Source organism: Passer montanus, unplaced genomic scaffold (genome assembly GCF_014805655.1).
Source record: "Passer montanus isolate IOZ18808 unplaced genomic scaffold, ASM1480565v1 scaffold20, whole genome shotgun sequence".
In the NCBI taxonomy this organism is placed as follows: Eukaryota; Metazoa; Chordata; class Aves; order Passeriformes; family Passeridae; genus Passer; species Passer montanus.
Window position 1 is genome coordinate 5,007,997 of NW_024366592.1, and position 23,719 is coordinate 5,031,715.

The following is a 23,719-nucleotide window of genomic DNA, read 5'->3' on the forward strand; positions in this document are numbered from 1 at the left end:
AGCGCCGCCGTCCCGCTGTTCCCATCGCGACGGGTCGCCCTGCGTCCCGGCTGGCCAGCGCCGCTCCCGTTCCCATCGCGACAAGCCGCCTTGTGTCCCGGCTGGCCAGCGCCGCTGCTCCCGGCTGCCGCTCTCACTCCAGCCCCGCCGTCGCGCTGTTCCCTGCGGCGCCATGAGCGGGCTGGGGCCGCAGCGGGAGCTGGAGGAGGCCGCTGCCCTGGAGCGCCGGCGGCGGCGGGAGCTGCTGCGGCGGGGCCGCATCTTCAACCCGCGGATCCGCACCATCGGGGTGAGGGCGGGCAGGACGGGAGGGAAGGCGCCGTGTCGCCCTGGATTCCCAGGAGTTCTGAAGAGAGCGGGGGTGGCGGGGGAGACCCCCAGTGCGGGGCAGGGAGGGAAGGGGCGGCTGAGCTGGTGTGAGCCGCTGCCCCCGTGCCCCCTCCTCAGGTGTGTGTGTGTGTGAGGGGCAGCCAGCAACAAGGGAGAGCCCAGATGCAACTTTCAGAGTCGCGTTTAAAGTTATTGGTGAAAGAAATCATAGAATATTTACGGTTGGAATCAGTGGATCTCTGAAGATCATCCACTCCAGCCCCCCAGCCACGGCAGGGTCACCCAGGCAGGTAACACAGGAACGTGCCCAGGTGGGTTTGGAATATCTTCAGGGGGAAAGACTCCGTGACCTCCCTGGGCAGCTGTTCAGTGCTCTGCCACCCTCGATAGAAAGAGGTTTTTCCTCCTGTTGGGGCAAAACTTGCTGTGTTTTACTTTATGGCCATTGCTTCTTGTGTGTGCCTGTGCCCCACTGCTCTGGATTCAGGGGCCAGGTGTCATTGCCCCCTAACAGCAGAGGGATCAAGCCCTGTGTTGTATCTCTGTGCAGTAGTACTTGGATGGAAGCTAAGGGCTTCCAGAGTCAGTTCATGTAATATGGCTGAGGCAAGTAATTATTTTTAACCTCTCTGCTTTGTGATACTGCCCTTTTCTGTCTGGACCTCGCTAGAATTGATGCTGTGGGAAATTTAGTGCTGCAAGTGTCCTGCAATTAGTCCACATTTTGTATCAGACAAAATAGGACAGATCCATCCTTGTTTATATAGAATTGTTATTAATATAATTGCAATTAATTATTAATATAATTGTAATCGATACAATTATATATATATAATTGTTATTAATTTTTGTGTCTGATTTTCCTTGGCGTGGATGTGCAAATGTGAACACACTTCCAGCTAGTGGATTTTCTCCAGAGTTTACTATGCAGTTTGCATCCTGAACGTCAGGAAATAATGTCCTCTATACCTATTTGACTTTGGATGTAATAGTATTTTGAATATCCCTGTGATATGTCCAAAGGCCCACATTAATATTTTGTGAGCATGCATGGAGGGAAGAGTACTGTGAGGTGATTTCATTGAACTGGTAAAATTGCAACAGGTGTCAGTTGGATCCTCTTAGGTACAGGAACACATCTCAAGTCAGTGGAAAAACATCTTCACCTTATCTCTGACAGGGCCTTGAATTTATTGTTTTCACTCTTATGCAAGAGTCATTGTATCTGCAGAGCAATTAGCAGTTCCCACTTACTGAACCTGACAGGTGTATGTGTCCACCTGGTACAGCATCCCAGCACACACCAACAGTGTACCTAAGTACCCAACAATATACTTCAGTGGAAGGAGCTAATAACATTTTTTAGCAGTTGTGGTATGGGTTAAGATACTTGAAATTTCTTAGTCAGAGACTCATACTTTCTCTATAAAGTGGCTTTTCTAGAGCCTTAAAAATGAACATCAAACCATAAATTCTCAGTTAATGAAATAGCTGACAACTAACGTATCCTGGTGTGTTTTATTGAGCTGTACTGGAGTACACCATCTGAAGGTTTTACCCAAATACTTTTGTAAAATTGACTTGTTTGGTAGAACTGACTCAGGCAGGTTTTGATAGATCTGTTTACATTAGACAAACATCTAAAATGAAAGAGAGTTCATCTGGAGAATTTTGATTAACAGCTTATTTTGCTTTAACATCATTCAATTTACCTGAAAAATGATGCTGACAGAAGGGCTGTTCTTATGGTTTGAAGTTAGACCAGCTTTGAACCATAAAGAGCCAGGAAATCCTACAGAGCTCTTCTGTATCAGTATTTCTGTGTGGTTTTATGATTCATTGCTTCAGTTCTCTGACCAGTTTACCTGAGTGGCAGTCAATTTCAAGCTGAGAAAATTTAAAAATCAAGACAATATTTGACTTAGAAACCAGAAATCCTAAAGCATGGTTTGAATATTTTAAAAACATGGAGGTAATATACTGGAAAGCAGAATGGGAACCCAGATTTTCTATTTTTTTCCTTGATTATTACTGGTTTTATTACTACTTTGACTTCTGTATCTGTTTTGTCATCTGGGTAATGGAAACATAAGATAAAAACATAAGATAATGCCCTCTTTACTTACAGATTGAAGAATCCATCCTCAGTAAACCACTGATTTTTCTAGAGTTCAGATGAGTAATCCAAATGAAATACTACTTTCAATTTACATGTAAACTTTATACATAAATAGAACAAGTTTAGAAATTAGCTGCCTCAAACTGTTCATAAATTTTTTATTTAAATGCTTAAAAATGAAACCTGTAGTTTTATGTGACTGGGAATGTTGGTTTTAGGGATGTTTTTGTGTAGAGTGAAGGAGTTTTCAAGAGGTCAGAGCCAGTAGTGTAACACAAGTCGATTCACTGACCTACCTCTATTATTGCCAGAATGCCAAGAACTTGTATTGAATTTCTCTTAACAGTATTTGCTGTAGTTATATTGTCAGCTTGGCTTTCCCAATGAGAGCTGATATTTAGAGTCCATTGTTTTTGGAGGATAGAATTCTTGATGGTTTCAGCCCTGCTTACAAACTTACCTCTTTGCTTGATGGCTCTTGTCCGTTGTCCTTTACAGCACTAACCCTGTCTATTTTCAGCCATGACCTGTTTCTGTTTTCATCTGAATAGGTTTTAGACAAAGGCTATTAAAATTGATTGCCAGATTCTTGATGACATTGAGTGACTTGTCAATAAAAAAAAAAAAATAAAAAAAAAATCCATGTTTCTGCCTGTTAATTTGCCACAATCTGCCAACAAATGTGGGGCCACATTCTTTTGCCCAAAATGGAGGTGGCTGCTCCCATTTGATGTTGTGGCCTCTATTATCCTTTGCTCAGGTCCCACTTGCCATGGATGTGGATGTTCTGTACCATATCTGTCAGCTCATCACAGATTGTGTATCCTGTAGTGTGTTTTGGCAACCATGTGTATCTCTCTGATAAGACTGGAAACATTTCCATTCCTTCCTTATACTGAACTCTTTGTATTTTTTTCAGTATGAACTATTGCAACTTCTTGTCATCTTTACTGTATAAATGAAAGCAGAACAATAAAATGGCCAGCTGTAATGGGAAAAAACATATTCTATGTAATGCAACTGAAAATATTTATAGCTCTATGTATTATGTAAATGTGGTGTTTTCATCTGATCAGGTGCAAGAACATACCTAGCATTATTAAAACAAAGCAAAGCAAAGTAACAAGAATATTTCTGTTTCTGGATTTTGTTTTGCCTACATTAGTAATGTGTATATTCTGTTGCTAGTGGGATTATATCTTGTGCAACTGTGAGTCAATGTAGCTTGACAATACCTATTTTAATTGTTCAAACACTGTATCTCCTAAAGAGCTGCTTTTTTTCATTTTGATAGATTGATAAAGAGGCATTGGATGCACAGGTCAAGGAGAGGAAAATTCAAGAAGCAGCTGAAAAAGCAGAACATGAGAGATTTGGTATATTCCTAGATACTGTGATATTTCTGTGAATAGCTAAATGTTTTAATCCCTTTCTTGCTTTCTTTTATCCCTTCATATATTCTCTAAATTCAGTCATCCAATTTATGTCCTATTTATTTTCATGCATCTACATTGGCACAGTCTGTATTCTCCTTGTTATTTTAAGATTTATATTGTCATGATTAAACTGGAATACATTGCCTAACAGGCCAGAATTTTTAGTGTTTTCTTTTAAAAGGTATTGAGGAATAGCATCATTTAAAAACCTGAATATGCAGCAGGATTAAAAAAAATAAAATTAATTCCTTACCACTGTCCTGTTCAGTATGGTGGTGGCTAATAATTTAAAACCTGAATATGCAGCAGGATTGAAAAAAAAATTAATTCCTTACCACTGTCCTGTTCAGTATGGTGGTGGCTAATGTGTTTAGTTGTTTAGTGTTTTAGTCTTCTTCCATAGAATATATAGATTCTCTGGAATCCTCTCTAGATTGTTATTGCTGGAAGCATGGGTCATGTACAGTACGGTGATAAGAGGAGCCCTTGCTGAGTCAGAACTTGCAGCCACACCAATATTTCATGCTGTGCCCTGACCTCAAACCCTTTGTGGCCTTCTGTGCTTGGCATGCTTTCCTGTGCCATCAGATGAAAGGGTCCCACAGCCTGAGCTCTCTGTGTGCTTCAAGAGGAGCTAAAATGGAGCTGTCACTTCCAGCTGCTTGGGATTTTCCTGGCTGGAAAATGCCCCTGTCAGGGTGTGACTCCTGGGAAACTACCAGCAGCAATGTGGAGTCTGGCAAAAGAGGAAATGATCTTTTCTAGCAAATTATTTTAAATAACTAAAATGGCTAGTTGGGTGGGAGTTTTGTTGTTTGTTTTTCTTAAAAATGCTGGAATTTATTTAGTTCCAATTAAATGGGCAGGAGCTCTTAAGCTGTTCAAAACTTAATGCCAGCCAATGATTTTAGTGCTATGGTTAGAAAAATCATTGGAACTGTGGAAGAGCTACCTATATTCCTTTCAGTTGCTGCCCAATTTTGGTTTGTTTCCTGTCAAGTAACAATGTAATTCATCTGTAGCTGTAAACTAAGAGTAAATGGGAACAACTGGTTTACTGTACATTTCTTGTGAAGCAGGTTTTCACCAAACAAAACTTCCTAGTTCTAGTACTTATTATTGTATTTGTTTCACATGCACGTATTTCATTGTAACATTAATAAAATAATTTATACCTAAAAAGCTGAAAATATTTCATAAGTAAATATTACTAACATTAGAGTGTTTGGTGGGCTGGTACTTATGGATCAAATACTCTCCTAAGGCATAACAGTTTGAAGACTTATATTCTGTGTATTTATCTGGAAAATTTTATTTTCACCTTACGTGTGCACTCCAATGACTCATGCACCTCCAAGAGTTGTGGTTTCATTGTGTTCATTTTTGTCTAGCTCATGACATGAAGAAAAATGACAAGCTCATGTGTCTGCTAGAAGAACGCCAGAAAAATGAAATCAAAGACATGAACAGGGCTCTAACTGAATTTCATAAGAATTTTCAGAAGCCAGAAACAAGACGTGAATTTGACCTGAATGATCCACAAGCCCTAAAGAAAGACAGACCTGCTCGAGTTTCAGACGATGATCCTCGGTGTACCATATCTGGCATGCAGAAGTTTATGGGTGAAGACTTAAACTATGATCAGAGGATGAAGTTTCAAAAGGAGCAATTGAGGGAGTGGTCTCTTCAGCAACAGAAAGACTCAAAAAATGCATTAGCCGACCAAAAATTGGCAGGTAACAAAAAAGATAATGTAGTTTTGATCTTCTTTTTCTGAAGTTGTGGTGTATCTGATGAAAATATGGTATTGTATGTTTAACTTAGAAATACTAGACCAGCTAGAAATACTAGACCAGTTTTTACTTTATAAGCTTTAATGTATTCACTGTTTCTCTTAGGAAGTTTCTATTTCATAACATGTGATTGTAATATCTCCCAGGTTTCATGTCTGGTTTGTGCCTCCAGTTTGTATCTTCATTAGGCCAAACTGTCCAATCCCTACTGTCCTAGAGCAGAAAAAATAATACTGATTTTTCTTTCCCAGCTTGTCATGAAACATTACTTTCTGCAGTACTTAACATACTTCTTTCATTTTAACACTAAATGTTTAGACAAGATAGGTTACATATTAAATTGATTTACGAGTCACCTGAAATCCCAAGATGGACAGCTTTGATGGTAGGATTTTTGGAAATAGTTATTCATCCTACTGTATCTGTAGCTCCCTCCTGCCCCTTCTCCTGGTTAACTCATGGCACACCATGTCCATGAATATTGACTATGTTTTATTGTAATCTAATTTAGATGATCTTTATGACAAGTTTAGGATTGAACTTGACCGAAAGATTATGGAAGAACAGAGAAAAGAAGAGGAAAGCAGGCGTGCTGTTTGTACAGCTACTAAAAATTTCAATAGAATCCAGGTAAATGATTACTAAGTTGGTTTGTTGTTTTTTTAGAAAATGTGGAGACAGAGAAGGAAAATAAGATGGACAAAATCAGAATAAGTAGTGATGTTTTCAATGGGGGTTTCTTATCACCCGACTTCCAAGGCTGCTTCAGCTTGGAACAAGATAAATTTTATGCACTTTGCCAAGTGAGCAATCGATGCAAAGATTGAGATGTCTTCTATCTAGTTATCCTCTGCAAAATTGTCCCTCCTGGTTCTCAGCTTGACTGGTGGGCAGAAACAGCTCCCCAGTCATTCAGAGGCTTTGAGCTGGTAAACTGGGGTATGGCAAAAGCCTCCCATGCTTCTATCTGGGTTTACATCAGACCTCCCATACTCTTATGTGTCTGTCATGCTCTAGTTCTTCATCTTCCTGCAGAGGGTTTTCTTCTCTTCAGCTTCTACATACAGCCCAAAGGGTTACATGGATGCTATTAGCTTAAACTATATTTGTTGTGACTTAGGTTTAAATGTTTTTATCACATCAAAATAAAACACATTAGAGTTACCTACATTAAGTATGGTATTTTTTGGTTTAGCTGTATAAGCATGCAAGTCTTTAATGTTGCTTGAGCCTTTTGGGGGGCATTTGTCATATAATTTTGTTTTTAGACAGCCCAAGTTAATTGAGAATCAGTTGCTTTTGACAGCTGTATACATGTTGGAAAGACATCTGTTATGATGTGCTAACATTTTTTCATCCCTTAGTTCATATTTTTCTTGGGAAAAAAAAATCACTTCTGTCTTTCCATTGAATTTAGGCTGCTGAAGTAGATCATAAAAATGAATTGGAAAAGGCTCAAAAAATAAAAGATGACATGGATGAAATTACCTGCCTCCTTCGAGGAGACTTCCTTTCTGAAAACCCTGACCAAGCTTTCAGTCCCTGGGCTAAACGTAATGTGCTGGTGAATCGATGGAAGGGAATGAATCAGGAGCAGCGGATGGCAATTCGTGAATTTCAGAAGGAACAAGCTCTGGAGAAACAGGTATTTAAGCTCACATGCATTTTCATGCATTGTTTGTTTTCTTGGTTAATAATACTATAGACAATGTTTGTAGAATAAAAAAAAACCACATTGTTTGCCCTGACATGCCAGTTTGAGACTGTGTTTTCCATTGATCTGCATTTTACCCAAACTTTAATCAGTCTAACTGAACACAATACCTCTGAAGCACCTGGGAGATGTCATGGGCTGGAGCCCTGGAGTTGGACTGGGAGGAAGGTTGCTGAGGACCCCAGGTCCAAGGGCATCTCAGGGCATGGTCCATGATGGTCCAGCTGAGCAGTAAAGTCCTGCCCAGCCTAAGACCCAGGCTTCTTGGTGCAATTCAGGACCTGAGAGTGCACAAGCTGCCTGCAAGGAGTAGGCTGCTCTGTAGGGGAAGAAGATCCAGGAGCTGAAGGTGAAAGCAGGGCAGGCCAAAGCATTCTCATGCTCATGGGTGCCCAAGCAAGGCAAATAGAGCAGGTCCAGTGAGGTAATGCATGTTTCAGAGGCCTAAAAGTTCATGAGTGTAAGAATGTGATGGAGTTTCATTTCTACCATTTCACACCACTATGAGCCATGCTATAAAATGGAATTTCAATGGTAATGGTTGATGCTCTAGAGGTGTATAGAAGCAGGCAGTTAAAATGAAGATGTCTAGGCTCCAGGCCTGCATATTGTGAAATAGGAAGTGACTTCCTCCCTTGTGCAGAGGCTGCATTTATGACAGCTAAGGAATAGTGTTTCATTTTTATCTTTTAGTCCTTACAGTACTGTGGGCTATACTATATCTTACCTAGTACTGTTATTAAACCTGAAGGTAGAATTGTTATTTTTCTGCCTCTCCTATTACTCTGAAATGAACCCATTCAAGTCATTAGGCTGGCTGAAAATGAGTAAAAACAAAAAAAGTAAGTTTTTTGTGGGCCTGTTTTTTTTTTGATTCTGTTCAGGGAGGTATCAGACAAGAAGTGAGACAGAGGAAAAAGGTTTCTACTCATGTGGTGTTTGTGGCTCCACTTTTTTACCAAGTTAGCCATATCATAAGCCATACTGATGTCTATGCACCTCTTGCTTCAAGAAGTTGCAAGTTGCTAACAATAATAAAAAAAATAATCTGTTGCTGCTCTGGATTTTTACAGAGAGAAAAGAATAACTCTTTCATTGGCTGTATCTTGCTTCTGCCTGGTTTAGAAATCCTTGCTCCTTTCTCCCCATTTCAAATGCTACCCCTAGTGTTCAATAAAGGGAAGGAAGTTTGTTTGGATGAACCCATGAGCCTTTATGTACACACTTCCACCTTTGAAAGAGAAAATGAAGCCTTTTGCTCACTCCTGCAGAGAGCCAGAGAGCAGGAGCGCCGCAGAGATGCTGAATGGGACAGGCAGCGTGTGCAGGCTGCGCGAGCCCAGTTGCTTCAGGAGCGGCACCAGCAGCGGCAGAACCAGGAACAGCGCCGAGATTTGGATGCCATGAATGCAGGGCTCTCTCAGGAGCAGAAAGCAAAGTAAGGACCAAACCTTCATCATTATTAACCCAACAGCTTGGCTTTCAAAGAGCTCTTTTGACTTGTTCTGTTTGTAACTTTATTAATACATTTGTTACAAGTTCATGCTTTTAAAAGAATCAATGCTTTGCCTGAAGTGTGTTTTCCAGTATTATTTAATCAATCTTCAGAGAGTAGGTTTTGAGTGTTACTGACTGACATGAATGAGTTAGAATCTGGAATCCTTAAAAGCATTCCACTGACAACAGACTGTTTATATAGATGGCAAAATAGTGAATAAATATAATCAGCTATGCAGAAAATTATATTATCAGGTAAAAAAACATTACATGTTTCTTTAATTTATCTTAGTTTTCTGAAACAAAAAAGGATGACCTGCTGGTAACCTGCCAGTTTCTCATATCTCAAGGTTAAACTAGCACCACAAAGAGCATTTCCATTATGTATGACACAACTAGATGATTCTTTAGCTAACCACTGGATGTGTCTTGAAGGGCAGTTCTTGTGTCTGCTCTTATGGGAAAGGAGAAAGATAATACATGCAGGAAAAGAAAAACAAACATAATGATTTGAAGAAAAACAAACATAATGATTGTTCTATTTTTCCAGGTTTTTTTTTGTTGCTGTTGTTTTTTTGGGGGTTTTTTTGGGCATGAATACAGAAGCACAGAATAGTCAGAATTGGAAAGAACCTAGAAGGATCATCAAGTCCAGCTCTTAAATGAATGGCCGATATGAGGAATGAACCCTTGACCTTTGCATTATTAGCCCCATGCTCTGACCAACTGAGCCAGTCTCAGGTTCATATATACCTTTTGCAAATGAATTTCCAATACATGATGCCTTCTTATTATGAAAACAGAACTTTGGAATTGTGTTAATTCAGGCTTTTTTACTCTGGAGATTGCTGGAGGGACATTTCAGGAAGAAAAAGCCCCAGTTTGCTATATTGAGATGTGGCATATATTTTGCAGAACAAGTTCTAGTTACATTGAATTCCATTTCTAATAATTTATGAACATTTATGGGTGTTAATGCATTATATCTTTTTTAGATTTCTCAGGCTACTTCTGAATAATAGCAAAAAAAATTACTAATGGCTTTAAAAAATTTTATTTATTTCTAGGAATATTTATCTTAAAGAGGAAGAGTATTCAAATGTTCCAACAGAGGAGTTTTACGCACAGTTTAATACAACCACCCGGTGATGATCTGGATAAATCAACCAGAATTATACAGAAGTATGTAGACACATTAAAATTTTCAGTTGAGCAATCCCATGTTTTATTGTTTTTATCTGTTCCCTGCCCTGTTCAAACACCGCACGCAAACTAAAGGACAGATCTATTCTAAGAAAAGGAAAACATTGTAATAATTTTTAAACATGATTGTTGTTCTGATAGGACTAGTAGATTCAGTAGTAGGTTGTTTGACTCTTGTGTCGCAGGCTTAGCTGTAATATTTACATTATTCATGCCTATAGAAATAAATTTCTGGAAAGAAATCTGAATTTTAACTACAGTGCTGCTTTATGCAACTTGGCCAGAGGGGAATGCTTCCTGCCATAGTCCACAAGAGATGCCCTTCTCTGGGAGGGGAGGAAGATGACCTAGGCAGAAAATTTTGTGTTGGTTTGTTTGTGGTTTGGTTTTTTTCTTTTTTTTTTTTTTTTATTTTGGATTTTCTTAAAGCTAAAAACCCAGCCAGAGAGAAAGACAAGAAAAAAGGAAGAAGTGGTTAAGTTGGTCAGAAATGTTGTGAACAGTGGGAATAAGGAGAAAAAAGTTCAATAGTCATTGAGGTGATTAGTGCACTGAGACATGGCACTGAAACAGAATGTGTGTAAGAATTAGTGTGGAAAAGCAGGGGGGAAAGTATTCTTACGTCCACCCTGATGCTTTGAATCACAGAATCACAAAATCACAGAATAATGAGGTTGGAAGAGACCTCTAAGATCATCGAGTCCAACCCATGTCCTAACACCTCAGCTAGACTATAGCACCAAGTGGCATGTCCAGCCTTTTAAAAATACATCCAGAGGTGGTGATTCCACCACCTCTCTGGGAAGAGCATTCCAGTACTTTATTATTCCGTCAGTGAAAAAGTTTTTCCTAATATCCAACCTATACCTTCCCTGAGGTGGCTTGAGACTGCATCCTCTGGTTCTGTCAGTGCTGCCCGGTGGAAGAGACCAAACCCACCTGTGTACAGCCTCCCTTCAGGAAGGTGTAGAGGGCAATAAGGTCACCTCTGAGCCTCCTCTTCTCCAGGAAGAATCCTAAGTTTGTCCAGTTTTTCCTTAGTAGAAGTTGTCACACAGATTTCTCAGTCCTTTTTACTGACTTATGTGCTATAAAAAAATTGACTATATAACATTTTTGAGATGAGGGGGTCAGAAGATTTTATAGTAATTATATTTTCTGTTTAATTCCTATTTTCCTTAATGCAAATACTTGTGTACTTATATAGAATTCTAACATTGGGGGTTTTGGCCATTGTTTACCACTGAGAGGCATTTTCATAGAACTCTGTAGTATCTCAAAATATCTCAAATATATCTTTTTCTTCAGTGTATCAACTCATTCAGATCCCCCAAAATGTATATTTAAAACTGGGGGGAAAGGGGGAGGTGGTTCTTGGTATGTGTCACTTTTGGGTTTTCCTGTATGAAGCTTCGCCTAACCTTTTATCTGCCCATCATCCTTTTGCTGCACAGGTAGGTTAATAGGATCAGGAAAGTATATGATCACAACATTTACTTCCTTCTTTAGGGTGTTGAATAGCATTTCACCCAGGGCTCATGGAACTTAGCAATTTCCCTCCAAAGGGAAGTTTCAAAGGGAATTTTCATTCTGTGCAACCTGTTACTGTCTATTTTGTTACACTGTCCTGGACTGTCTGTAATCAACACTACAGCTTGAAACACTACCAATAAGTTCCACATAATGCAGTGTTCTGCTTTGGAAACATCCCTACTCTTCACCACTGTATTTTTGTGCATTTTTTGTGAATACACAAAACATCTCTTCAACTGTTTGCAGTGACCTTATTTTTTCTGCTGCTTTAAGAAATTTTGTCTCCTACAGGGTTCTTTTTAAGATCACCTGCTTATGAGGCATTCAGAAAGGAACATAAATTTTATACCTTTATTTTAGAGATCCTTAAACTTTATTTTTGGACTATGTTGTTAAGTTTTACATCCAACTTGCCACAGTTTGATTTCCCCTCTGCTTCTGGCATGGACCTTTGGAGGAGTTGACAGCTTCCTTGAAAAGATTTTCTCTGCTACCTAATGATGCTTGGGGAAGATTTTTCTTCTAAGGTTTGGATAATGTTTCATTTTGTTTACTCTTATTTTTTTTAGAAGTATTTTACTTAGCTAGGAATTTTCACATTTTCTGGCCAATTAATTTAAAAAATCACTATGTTAAAAATATTTTCCCATAAAAATATTTACTTTGCTTTTATAGGTGAGAGAGACAAATGAAAGAAAGGAAAAACTGGTTCCCTCTTACCCTCATGCCAGTAGGCAGTTTATTTTCTTCTGGAAAAGTACTTTTAATTTATTTATCTTTTAATCAAAAGTTTAAAGAAAAATAAGTCTGCTGCTTACTTTGCTATTTTACAAGAAGAGATGACTGAGTTTCCAAGTTGTGATAATCTCTTTCTCTCACTTCTGAAGCTCAGAAAGGCCAAGTAAGAGTCTTGCAGATGTTGTGAGCTTTGAATCAGAAGTGAGCAGGCACAAGTTCAGCTCTTTTCTCTTAAAACCCCAGAGATCTCTGCAATTAACTTCACAACAGCTAAGAAAGACAGCTTTGAAGTAAAATTTAATACTTCTACTACAGTTACATTGTTTGCATGGTGCAAGGAAGATGTTTTAAGTGTATTTTCAACTTAACCACACACACTGACAAACAAAGAAAATTTTCAATTAAAAAAATAAGCCAATGGAACATCATAAATCAAAAAGGAGTGATCAGACTTTATAAAATAGTTTCTTGATGTTATTCTGGCTCAGGTTTGACCCTTCACTACTTTTTTTTTCATCTGTTCACATCAGTAAAATAAGTATCTGAATTTGAATAATCAGAATGAAACCCATTATATTACTGAATTTTGTATTTGGTTGGGCAGATGACATTCCGTTTGTAGTCATTAAGTTCTATGCAAATAAAAATATCTGCTGAAAGAGTTAAAATGTGTATGTGTAAAGTTGTTATAACTAATGGTTTTGAAGGATTTCACCAAGTAAATTACTGCTTTTTTATTGTTTTTAAGTGTATTACTTTTTTTTTACTGTTATGTTGGCAAGTTGCATAAGCAAGTAATGGAGAGTCAGGTTGAAAATAGCCATTACAAATACTGAAGTCTGATTACAGAATGAGAAAAAGTGCAAATTCCCTTTCTCTATTCCGTTTCATATCTCTGTGAGGATCCTGTTATTTCTCTTTTTGAGTCAATTATTTTAGAACATTTTCTCAGAACCAGTTTTTAGTTCCTCGTTTTAAACTGAAGATACTGTTTCATATCAAATGCAATTCAGAGAATACTAATCTCAAAATTTGGCAATGCAGGCAGATATGTTATATAATCCTAAATGTAATTTACAAATGAACAAGCGAACTATTCATGGACAAATGGGCTTATAGATTTCAAAATCAGAAAAATAAATTCTGAATGGAGAAAAAGATCAGTTTCTGAATCAATAAACTACATTTCACTAATTTCCTCAGTTTTCTCCTGCAAAGGCAAAGTTTTGTTTGCAGCTATTACTGAAATGTTGCTTGTATTTTCAACTTACCTGGTACAGTAATGCTAAAAAACAAATAAAAGCATATAATGAAGGAAGCTACATCAGTCCTGGTTTACCTACTGTAATTTTTTAAAAATTTGCTTCACATACTCTTCCAAATTTATTTCCTGAGGATATTGTGTGTGTTCCCAGCCCTGTAGTACCAAACAACTGTACTTCAAATTCTCAAAGCACAAAAATATTCTGTATGAATTTGGGAGGAAATTAATGTTCAGTCTGTTCCAGTGAATTTTATGTGTCATTTCTGTCATACCTTGTTGCAGTTATTAATGAAGTTAAATGCTTTTCAGATGACAGCACATGGAACCAGGGAAAATTTGATATCTAGTAGATATTCTAATCAGTTAAAGGCTGATGATACAATGGGAGTATGAGGAATACTTCAGGTGATCATTTAATCAGGATAGGTACTGCTTTTTGAAGGCCGAGTTTTATCTAAATATGATTTTTTTTGAAGTTTGGCTTAGCTTACTGATTTTAGTTAACTTTATTAAATTGATTATTATTACTCTTCTGTTGCCACAGCTATGTCTATGTGTGTGTATATATATATATATCTGTGTCCATTTTTGCATGAATCTTCCAATACTTTTTTGGGACTTCAGCATACTTTCTGTTGGTTTAAATACTTTTCCAAATATACTGTCATTTTCTAGATTTATTACAAGAGTTATGAAATGAGGACTTTACCTTTGGAATGTTTCTTGCTATTGATGCTCTAAATGTAGTGCTGCTTAACAGAATTGTATGAACTCTCACCCTGAGAAATCTAATCCCTGTGGCTTCTCATTAGCAATCCTGGTTCTTCACAGAAGAAACCACAAAAATCTTACCCATACAAGAAACCACAGAAAATAAGCAGCAGCCTCTAGATGTCATAGTAGAAATTGCACAATTGCTGTTCACACAGCAAAATATATTCATGCTGAGCTCCTTAGAAAATAGGGAAAAGGGTATTTTTTTCAAATAATACAAAGACTAATCTAACTATGACATTTTGCAATAATACAAGAGAGTGGAAATACTGAGGCTCCAGATGCATCACTGTCATATCAACTTGAACAAAACAGTGCTCCAGTGTGTGATATGGCCCTTCTAATAAGAATATTTGCTATTGATGTGGTGGTTGAAATACACTAAAAAACAGAGTACTTTAAATATTGTGGGTGTTTGTTACAGAATATAAAAATGAAAATTATTTGCCTTTGAGATTTATTAGATTTTCAATGAGCTTCATCCCTCAATAAAATTTAAGAGTTAATTTAGGTTTCTTATTTGAAAATGCTAGGAAGGAAGTGAGGATTGAAAATAGAGTATATACAGGAAAAATTGACAAAAAGAAACAGCCACCTACATAAAGATGTTAGTATTTTAAAAAACAAAATATTTAATTGGTAATATTAAGATATTAGTTGCTAGTTTAATGCTGTCACTGGCAATTAAGTGATGAGATGTTTATACATGATGTCTTGAAAATTGGTTAAAATGCCTGAATGACACTGCTCTGAAATCAGAATGAGTGGGAAAATTAGTGAAAAGGTAAGTGAAAAAAAAAATGGTACAAAACTGCTGAACAGTTTCATAGTATGGTATATGAGAAAATTCAGTTTAAAGAACATAATAATTGGGGTTTGCTGAGTAGCAAAATGGGTAAAATAGTCAGTTTCAAGCAAAACTTCGAACTGGAAAATACTGTTTGTCTTTTCACATGCAGAAGGATCCATGGTCATTCCCTGGGTTCAGGCTTCTGCTGGAATAACAGCCAGTGTGAAACAATGACAATTTTGAGTTATGACTTCTTGGGAGATGCAGGTCTGCTTTTATCTGTAGTTACCTAAGTCCAGCTCAGAGATCCAAGTACCAAGCCTAGACTCAGGATAACTGAAATTGCAGTGGATAGATGTTTGTAGCCTCCCACAATACATGTGAGCATGTAATGTGTAAGTATAGATGTGTGCACATAGACAGAACTTAAAGTGCAATTTTCAAAACCATCTGTTTAGCTCCTGCTGGCTTAAAGAAAAAAGAAAGATAAAATAGTAGTTTTTTGGAAGGATGACCAGGGCCAGAGTTCATTCCAACAGAGATCATAAGCTTATTTCTACAAAGAAAATGTTTTTCCCTCTAAGCTTTAAGGACTGAAGAATGAGAGGTTCTGCTAAGGCTAGCCAAGTGTTATCCAGCTGGTTTTATCCAGCTGGGAAATAGCTTATTGCTTTGATGAACTGCATTAAGGAATGGTCTGCAGGCTCTCTGCTTTTCTGTTTTTGAGGCCTTAGTAGGATGTGTAACAGTTCTTCCAGAAGTGAGAGCATGAGTCATGTATGGCATAAAGAAGTGAGCTCTGGTGGGGTGTGTACCTTTGTATGCTTAAAAGGTACACAACCTGTGTAAACACAACCCCTGAGTGGAACCAAAATTTCATCCCTTACCTCTCCCTGTTGGATTTTAGTTTGGTAATCTATTATCAGCATCCCACAGGGAATACTGCTATAGTTTTTATTTAAGGTGATGAGATAGAATTTACTGATAAAAAGGTTAGTGGCAAATTTTGTATTAGCCAAGGGAAAAGAGATTTTATGCTGGTTAACTGTATCATCTGTGTTTTCAGATATCTAAGCAAGAAACAGAATGGAAAAAGAAAAAAAGTAGAAAAATAATTAAGTAAAATACAAATGAAAAATCAGAAACACCAAAGCATGGCTGTATAAAAATCTGAGTAAATTATGAAAGTAATACTTCATGCTTCCAATTTTTGCACTTTTGAGCTTCTTTACAGGTAATTTATGAACAAAACAGAGCAGAGGTCACTGAGGTTCTGGTCAGGACTATGGACACTGTTGGCTGCAGCCATGATTTGAATGTTCAGGTGTGTACAGCTATGTGGCCACTCTGCCAAGCATGGGAAGCAGCATGTACTGACCTCAGGAAAATGGAAGGTGACAGTTTCAATAGAGCATCTTCCACTCTGAAGTAAGTCAGCCCTTCTTGTTCTGTAGTTTACAATGGGTGTTGATGCATTAGTATTCTGCAGGGAGGTCACAGTTTGCCACATACCTGTTAGAATCTTTTCCTTGCACATTTCTAATTTAGTTGTTTATAATTTGACAAGAAATTGCACATTCTGCACAGGTTTCCTTAATGCAGAAGGACACTTGGTAGACTTAGTCCCCTTACAGTCTGAGTACCTTTTTTGAAACATGGAACATTAAAGTTTGAGTTTCTTCCTGCATGATTATAATCAAGGAATGGGTTGCATAGAGATGGAAGAATCTCAGGCTACCAGATGGGTATGTATTTCCAGTTACATTCCATGTTGAAAACAGTGAAGCACAAAAAGGGAATATTACAGAAAAAGGGAGACTCTCACTGCAATGTTCTTCTGGGTTAGGATTTTCTTTCCTCCCTTCCTTGTAAAATTCAAATTGTTAATTGCATGCATTGAAGAAGAAAATGATTTTGCATCCTTACTGAAGATGAAAGCCCTTGCTGTATTAAATCTGGAATACAGCATCAGTTTTCAATTTGACCTGTATATAAATAAGCCATAGAGCTGTGACATAATTCAGTTTATGAGGAAATGCATCAGCTTGGAGCAGAAAAAGCCTTCTGTTAGACATAAGTAAGGCTGAAAAGATTTTAAAGAAATAGTACATATTTTTCTCTTCTGGAAATGTGACTTCTGCTAAAGAAAGTATATTTTTCTTTTCTGTCAGATAAAACCCATGTGCCCTGAAGTTACCAATTATGGCTCAACATATCAAAGGCTTGGGGAAAAAGAAAGGCCTCAGCCTCCTCCTTCAGGGCTTTTTTAAGTGCTAGAAAACTGTTTTGTTGTCATATTTCAGTACAAAAGAGCAACTTACTAGAAAAAGTCAATGAACAAAAGATGAGTATAACAAGTTTGTGCATCACAGTGAATTACTTCTATTTATTCTAGTATTATTTGTTAATAAGATGAACTCTTAAAGATACCTGTATAACAATCATTGTCCCAGGGCTTACAGACCTGCCTTACTATGAATTTAAATGATTATTCAGTTCTGCTGTGTGTATTAATTAATGTTTCATTTACTGGAAAATTTTGTAGTTTATAATTACCTGATGTAGGATAGGATTGTTGATGTTGTCGTGAACATAAATGTCAAGAGAAAGTACTTGAGTAATACCAGCATCTCTACTAAAGGAAATTACTTTGTACAGTAGGTCCCTAGCACATGAGACTCAGTATATTCTGGATATTATGATGTATTTATAGATGTTAGATTTATAGAAAAGCGTTAATTCTGACTGATGTAGTGTTATTTTGACTTCTCCTCCATGATGCCATTTACAGTAAAATTCTCAGTGTCCCTCCTGTGTCACCTGACCATGAGCTGTGCTTTGTTCAGGCCGGCAGCTGTGCTGCCTGACAGGGCATGGAACAGAAGCCACGTGGAACAGAAGTGTTGAACTGCTGTGTCCTTTACCTACACAGGTCAATCACCTTTGTTCTTTCCACCTCCTCCAAGCACAGCTTGTGAAAATAATAGAAAATTCTATTTGAAAACTTTCCCTTCTTTTGTTTGGATTGAAACTGGTAAGGGATTCAGTGTGTGAATGGAAAGCAGGAATGCAAGACAGGAAATATGGCTTCTGTCACTGTGCAAGCCCTATAACCATAGGAAAAGAAACAAGTCACAGGGATCTATGGACAAAGCACAAAAATCAAACCTTTCCTAGCCCAGGTCTCTGGAAATACAAGACACATTAGGAAATGCTTTTTTATAATAGCAGCACATATAACACTTCACTGATAAAGCCAGTAAGCAGCACAATAATGCCTTAAACCTAGTGGAAGACAATGACTGCTAAAAATAATAATGACACCTATTAAGGAGAAGTTGTAGCCACTGAAGAAGAAGAGCTAAGACAAGTACAAACTGATGAGGGAAGGTTTCTAGCCAGTTTGTCACAGCCCCAAACCCCAAACTGATTAAGGAATGACATAACTGGTAACATGATCCAATACCTTATGCTTGGCTGTGAGCGTCCTCTGCCAAAAAATTCTGAACTACAAGAGGGAGCATTTTGGAGATGAGAAAGAAAAAATATCTGAATCTCAGAAAGAATCAGTTTGTGCAATAATTCAGAACACTGGGGACCATGATTGCGTATCCTTGGTCTGCCCCATGTCATGTCTGACCAGGACAATTTTAAGATTTCTCCAGTTTCATTTCTAGTCTGCAAAATGAGAATAATTCAACAGCAAATAGTATTAAAAATATATATAGATTAGATCTATTTTCTATGCTCACTTTGAATTTGAAGCAACTATTTCACAGCACTGCAGTCAAATGATAAAGTTAAATAATGGCATTAAGTTATAAAGATAGATAAAACAGAAGAACTGACTAGAACAAAATATAATAAAATATAATAAATATATCAGAGATTTTATGTCACTAGACAGAGATATAAAAATACATAAGACAAACTGATAAGTAAAACAGATGTCAAGTACTGGGCAACTGGTAGGCCTGAATATCTCAACAAATACCCACATAGATCAAGTCATTGCAGGTCTCATATTATTTTTACTTACTAGTTTTGTAGTTCTCATGGGCATCTTGAGGTTGTAAGTGACTTTTGTTTAACTGCCTTCTTTGCAACATGATAACATCAACTGCTCCTGAAATGCAGCCAACCTCAAGAGTAGAGAAGTTGCATTTATGCAGAGTTGCAAACCAAATCAGGTTTGGGTTAGCTCAGGTGTCTCCAGCCACTTGAGCTTTGCACAAATACTACAGCTGAGAACACAGTGAATGGGCTGTCTAACTGAGTCTCTGCTAAGGGAAGAGAAGACAATGAAAATGGAAGGCAATATGCTTACCATTGTAGAAGGAAATGTTTGAAAGCAGCACGTAAAGTAAGGAAATAGAATCTTTGAGAGGGTTAAATAAAATTGAACAATTTCCTTATATACTTAGTGAGAAGCTATTGAACCACTTTGGGCGTGTTGTGAAAATGATGATGTAAACAGTCATGTTCAAGGCTTAAATTATTAAGGACCACTGTGTGATAAATCACTAAATCAGGTTAGGAGGAGGCATGATTTCATTGAAGGCTGTTCATACTCAAAGATAAAGCATACCTCAGTGCTCCACTGGCTCAGAAGCTCATAGCTCAGTGGTAGAAGTTCAGCTGTGGGCAGGTTCTTTGGAAGGTGTCTACTATACCTTTCTCTTACTTCCCTCTAATGCATAAGTTACTGTCCAAGGCAGGATATTGTGATAGATGGACAACTGGTCTGATCCAATAAGTTGTTCATGTTCTCATAGTTTCCTGTAAAGAGCAAATTTTCAATATTTTGTTTTCCTTTCTCTGTAGTACATTGAGGAAAAAAGGAATTATGAGCCTTATCTTCTTCATGATCTGTTTGACCTCTCTGAAAACAGACTTGTTCCCACTGGGAAATGTCAGTTTCATGGACATGTATATGGTAGGAACAGACACTCAAAAAAAAATGTTATATAGTATCCAGGTTTTTTAAGTAGCCAGGAAAATAATTTCATTTTTCAGCAATGATGTCACTGAGCTTGTAGTCCAAATGGTGTTCTCATTCTTGGCAAGGAACATTAAACAAAAAATGTATGGTTTTCAAATGCTACTCAGATTCAGTAAAAAGCATTTACGCAAACAAAAGATGTTGTTGTGTCTAGAAACTGTTGTTTATCTTTAGAATGGAGCCATGTTAATAGTTTTAATATGCTAAAATGTGAGGTCCTAGATGCACAGAATAATCAAATTCTGCTCATCTGCCTAAAAGCAGTCATCCTGTGAGCTGAATTAGGGCTGTGCTGAAACCTCAGGCCCTGAGTAATCTGTGCATGAACTAAATATCATAAAAGATATTTTTTCATTCTTACTTTCTATGGAAAGTATAGTTGTCTTTATCAGTGTTACCTGTATTTTTTGGAATGTCTAGAGAAAATATATGTATAATACATATAATTGTCATCATGCTGCATCAATATACAAATTTACTGATGTCTGTTTTTTTTTTTCCTGGAATCTTGAAGGCCATTTACATTGGAGAGACATTGTGAGTTTTGGTTCAGATTGGTTTATGTCTACATCCAAAAGTATTAAAGTCAGCAGTGGGATCTCTCTCAGTACTTTTGGTATTGTCTGTTTTCTTATCAAGTGCTTAGGATTTAATCAAAGGATGTGATGGTATTGAGTGTGAACATGTAGGGTTATCTTCATATTCATGTCACAGAAAATAAACAGAGAGTGAAACTTTTGGTTGAGAGTATTATCACTAATAGTTGGTAAGAACACACAAATAGATATGAAGTAAAATGAGCAAATATTCTTGTGATGATTTGACTGCCAACCTGAATTTTCAGTTTTAGCTTTTCTGGCTTTTTTCTAAACATTTATATTTCATTGTAGGACAGTGTGTGGTGCCATTTTTGCATGGGGCTGTGCTTTTGTACTTGGAAGTACATTCCCAGGAGAATGATAGAGCACTCTAACAGACTGCCCAGAGCAAATGAGTCTTGATTCTCAGAGATACCCAAAATTCATCTGGATACAGTCCTGGGTGGCCAGCTCTAAGTGCCTCTGTTTGGCTGAGGGAGTCTCCACATCACTTCCAGAGGTTGCTTCCAAACATAACCATTCTGTAATTTTGTGCTTTCATTTTTTGTCTCTAAAAAATGAAGGGAATATATTTTTTCTTCATTTAAAATATTCCTCTGTGTATCTAGGCATATTTTATCTCAATATCACTGTGACATTCAGAGAGGAACAGAAAAGGAACAGCTGTATGTCAGACAGTTCTAAAGCACAACCTCAGGGCCATTTGGATAACTGTGTAATTTAGCAAGGCAAATGAGACTTTTTAAGCCATTTCTGAAGTAATATACAAGTAAAATAGATTGTTAGTTTCCGTGGGTTGGTTTCTCTTTGCTTTCATTTGTTCTTCCATTTTATTAAATTAGTCTCAAAAGGTCTTGGACAGAGAAATAAGAAAGGAAAAACATAAAATAACAAAAAGGAGGAGAAGGAAAAAATAAAGTAAAATGAAGTAAAATTAAATTCGTTAATGTAATACTGTAATAAAAGTAATGCTGTCCACTGACAAGAAAAAACTCTGATGGAGTAAAATTCTTCTATGTAAAACCAGGAAGTTTTAATCCCTTCTGGGATTATTTACTCAGTAGTGTTATTCTGGACAGAATTAATCAATCTACCTTCATAATGAGTCAGCCCATATACAAATACATATATACAAAGTGTATGTTTTCCAAAGAAATTCTCAGAAATTACACATTCTTGGTTGTTTAAGGGGAGCAGAGCCAATATATTTCTATCTTTAAATAGGGAAAAGCACTGTGCTGTTTCGAAGGCAAACCAGCAGGATGAATTAACTCCACATAAATATGTTGCTAGAGATTCCAAATCAGAACTACACTTTAATAGGAAAAATTACAATAAAGGCAACAGTGCAGAAACACTGGCTTAAACCAACAATGTCAGAATGCAACCTGGCATCCTGTTGGTCAGGGTGGTGGCAGCAGTGCAGTTGGAATGATGGATGAAGTGGTGATCCTGTACTGTCAGAATACAACCTGGCATCCTGTTGGTGGTGGCAGCAGTGCAGTTGGAATGATGGATGAAGTGGTGATCCTGTAGAAAGCTCTGGTCCTTCTCTGGAGGTCCAGTGGTGCTTGTTGAGAGCTCTTTTTCTCTGGACACCCATGGTGCTATTGTGGTGTCCCAGCCCCAGATTATGCACAGGTAGGAACATTCAGTCCCACCCCCAGTGGGGCTTTTCACAGCAGGATGGTGTAGTTCTGTGGGTCATTCTGGGAAGCCCTGTTAGCAGAGCTGGCCCCCCTTTAGGCTGAGTGTGCACTGGGCAGCTGTTGCAAAGACCAACAGTGACAGATCATCAGAAGGTGATGCAGGTGGTCATTGAATACATTCCTTACATTGCAACCAAAGACAAACTCTGCAAGATGCACAAATAGTACCAACAACCTGCAATTGAAGCAGTTCTATGAGGCAGAGAAGGAAAGGTACGGGTGCTTGAGAGACAGGGAAGGTGATTTTTATGTCTTCTCCTGCTGTGAAATACTGTTCTCCTCCAGCTGAGGTAGAATATTCCAAATCATTTTAGAATATGGAGAGTAAATGTATAACCCTGTGGATCTCCACCTTCTTGAGAGTATGGAAACTCTGTCTTACTCTATCTTACAATTTGAGGCAGCCATGAAGATGTGTAGATTCTGCACAACTTGCTGTTTAAAACTGTGAGAAGAAAAAAAAATCCATTTTCTTCCATCTTTTCAACTTGTGCTTTTTGTTTTCAGTGACAGACGCCAAGATCTAGTTGCTTATTTTCAGTTGTTATAATAGGCCTCTTACACAAAAATGTCAATTTGCCCATGTCACATTCCAGTCCACAGACTCGTCCCAGTGATTAGGAAATAATAAACTTTCCTAGAGCATGATACATAATCTTTGTATCATCTATAATGCAATCTTCCTCGTATAAATCTGAATCTTCTGTTTCTGAGAATCCAAGGCAACTGTGTGTGACCATTTTGGAGTTCACCATGCCAGTTCCTAATTTAGCACTAATATTTTTTGGAAAAAGTGCAAAATAACCAGAAGTGGTGCTTGCTTCATGTGTATTTATATCTCAGATTTGGAGTTTTGTTTTTGCCCAAGGTTATTCTTTCTCTCGCTGGCTCCCTGTCATGTAATAATTCTCTGTCATCTAATTAAGTAGAGACCTGAGATCAGATAAGGCCATTCAGTGTGTCTGTTGAATTTGGCCCAGTCTGTGAAATTAATGTACAAGAGGGAGAGATGTGTGAAAGCACTAGGAGCAATTTAATTTTGTTTTTAAAAGTATTTTAGACAATCTAAAATTCTTTATAAAACAAAATTAAATTGCTCCTTTTTGCCTCTGTTTCTTTAATTTTTTTTTAGCCTTTAATGTTTGTTCTGGAAGAAGACTTTTGATCTACAGTGATTTACACCAGTTCAACTGGAAATCACTCAGCAGAGTTAAATGT

The 23,719-nt window shown here is 37.6% G+C and overlaps 1 protein-coding gene across 1 annotated transcript; it reads left to right on the plus strand.

Moving 5' to 3' along the window:
• Nucleotides 1–76: 76 nt before the first annotated feature.
• On the plus strand, nucleotides 77–11,009 carry RIBC2 (RIB43A domain with coiled-coils 2). The gene is made up of 7 exons (XM_039708150.1): nucleotides 77–289; nucleotides 3,744–3,825; nucleotides 5,277–5,621; nucleotides 6,190–6,308; nucleotides 7,096–7,323; nucleotides 8,664–8,830; nucleotides 9,957–11,009. Exons 1-7 carry the CDS (start codon nucleotides 173–175, stop codon nucleotides 10,036–10,038), a joined length of 1,140 nt encoding a protein of 379 aa, XP_039564084.1. The 5' UTR covers nucleotides 77–172; the 3' UTR covers nucleotides 10,039–11,009.
• Nucleotides 11,010–23,719: the final 12,710 nt, after the last annotated feature.

Excerpts from the sequence above, each read along its gene's own strand:
- RIBC2 (XM_039708150.1), top strand. The coding sequence starts at position 173 with ATGAGCGGGCTGGGGCCGCAGCGGGAGCTGGAGGAGGCCGCTGCCCTG. Across the intron at positions 290-3,743 it reads CGCGGATCCGCACCATCGGG|ATTGATAAAGAGGCATTGGA; the intron begins GTGAGGGCGGGC and ends TCATTTTGATAG. Across the intron at positions 3,826-5,276 it reads AGCAGAACATGAGAGATTTG|CTCATGACATGAAGAAAAAT; the intron begins GTATATTCCTAG and ends ATTTTTGTCTAG.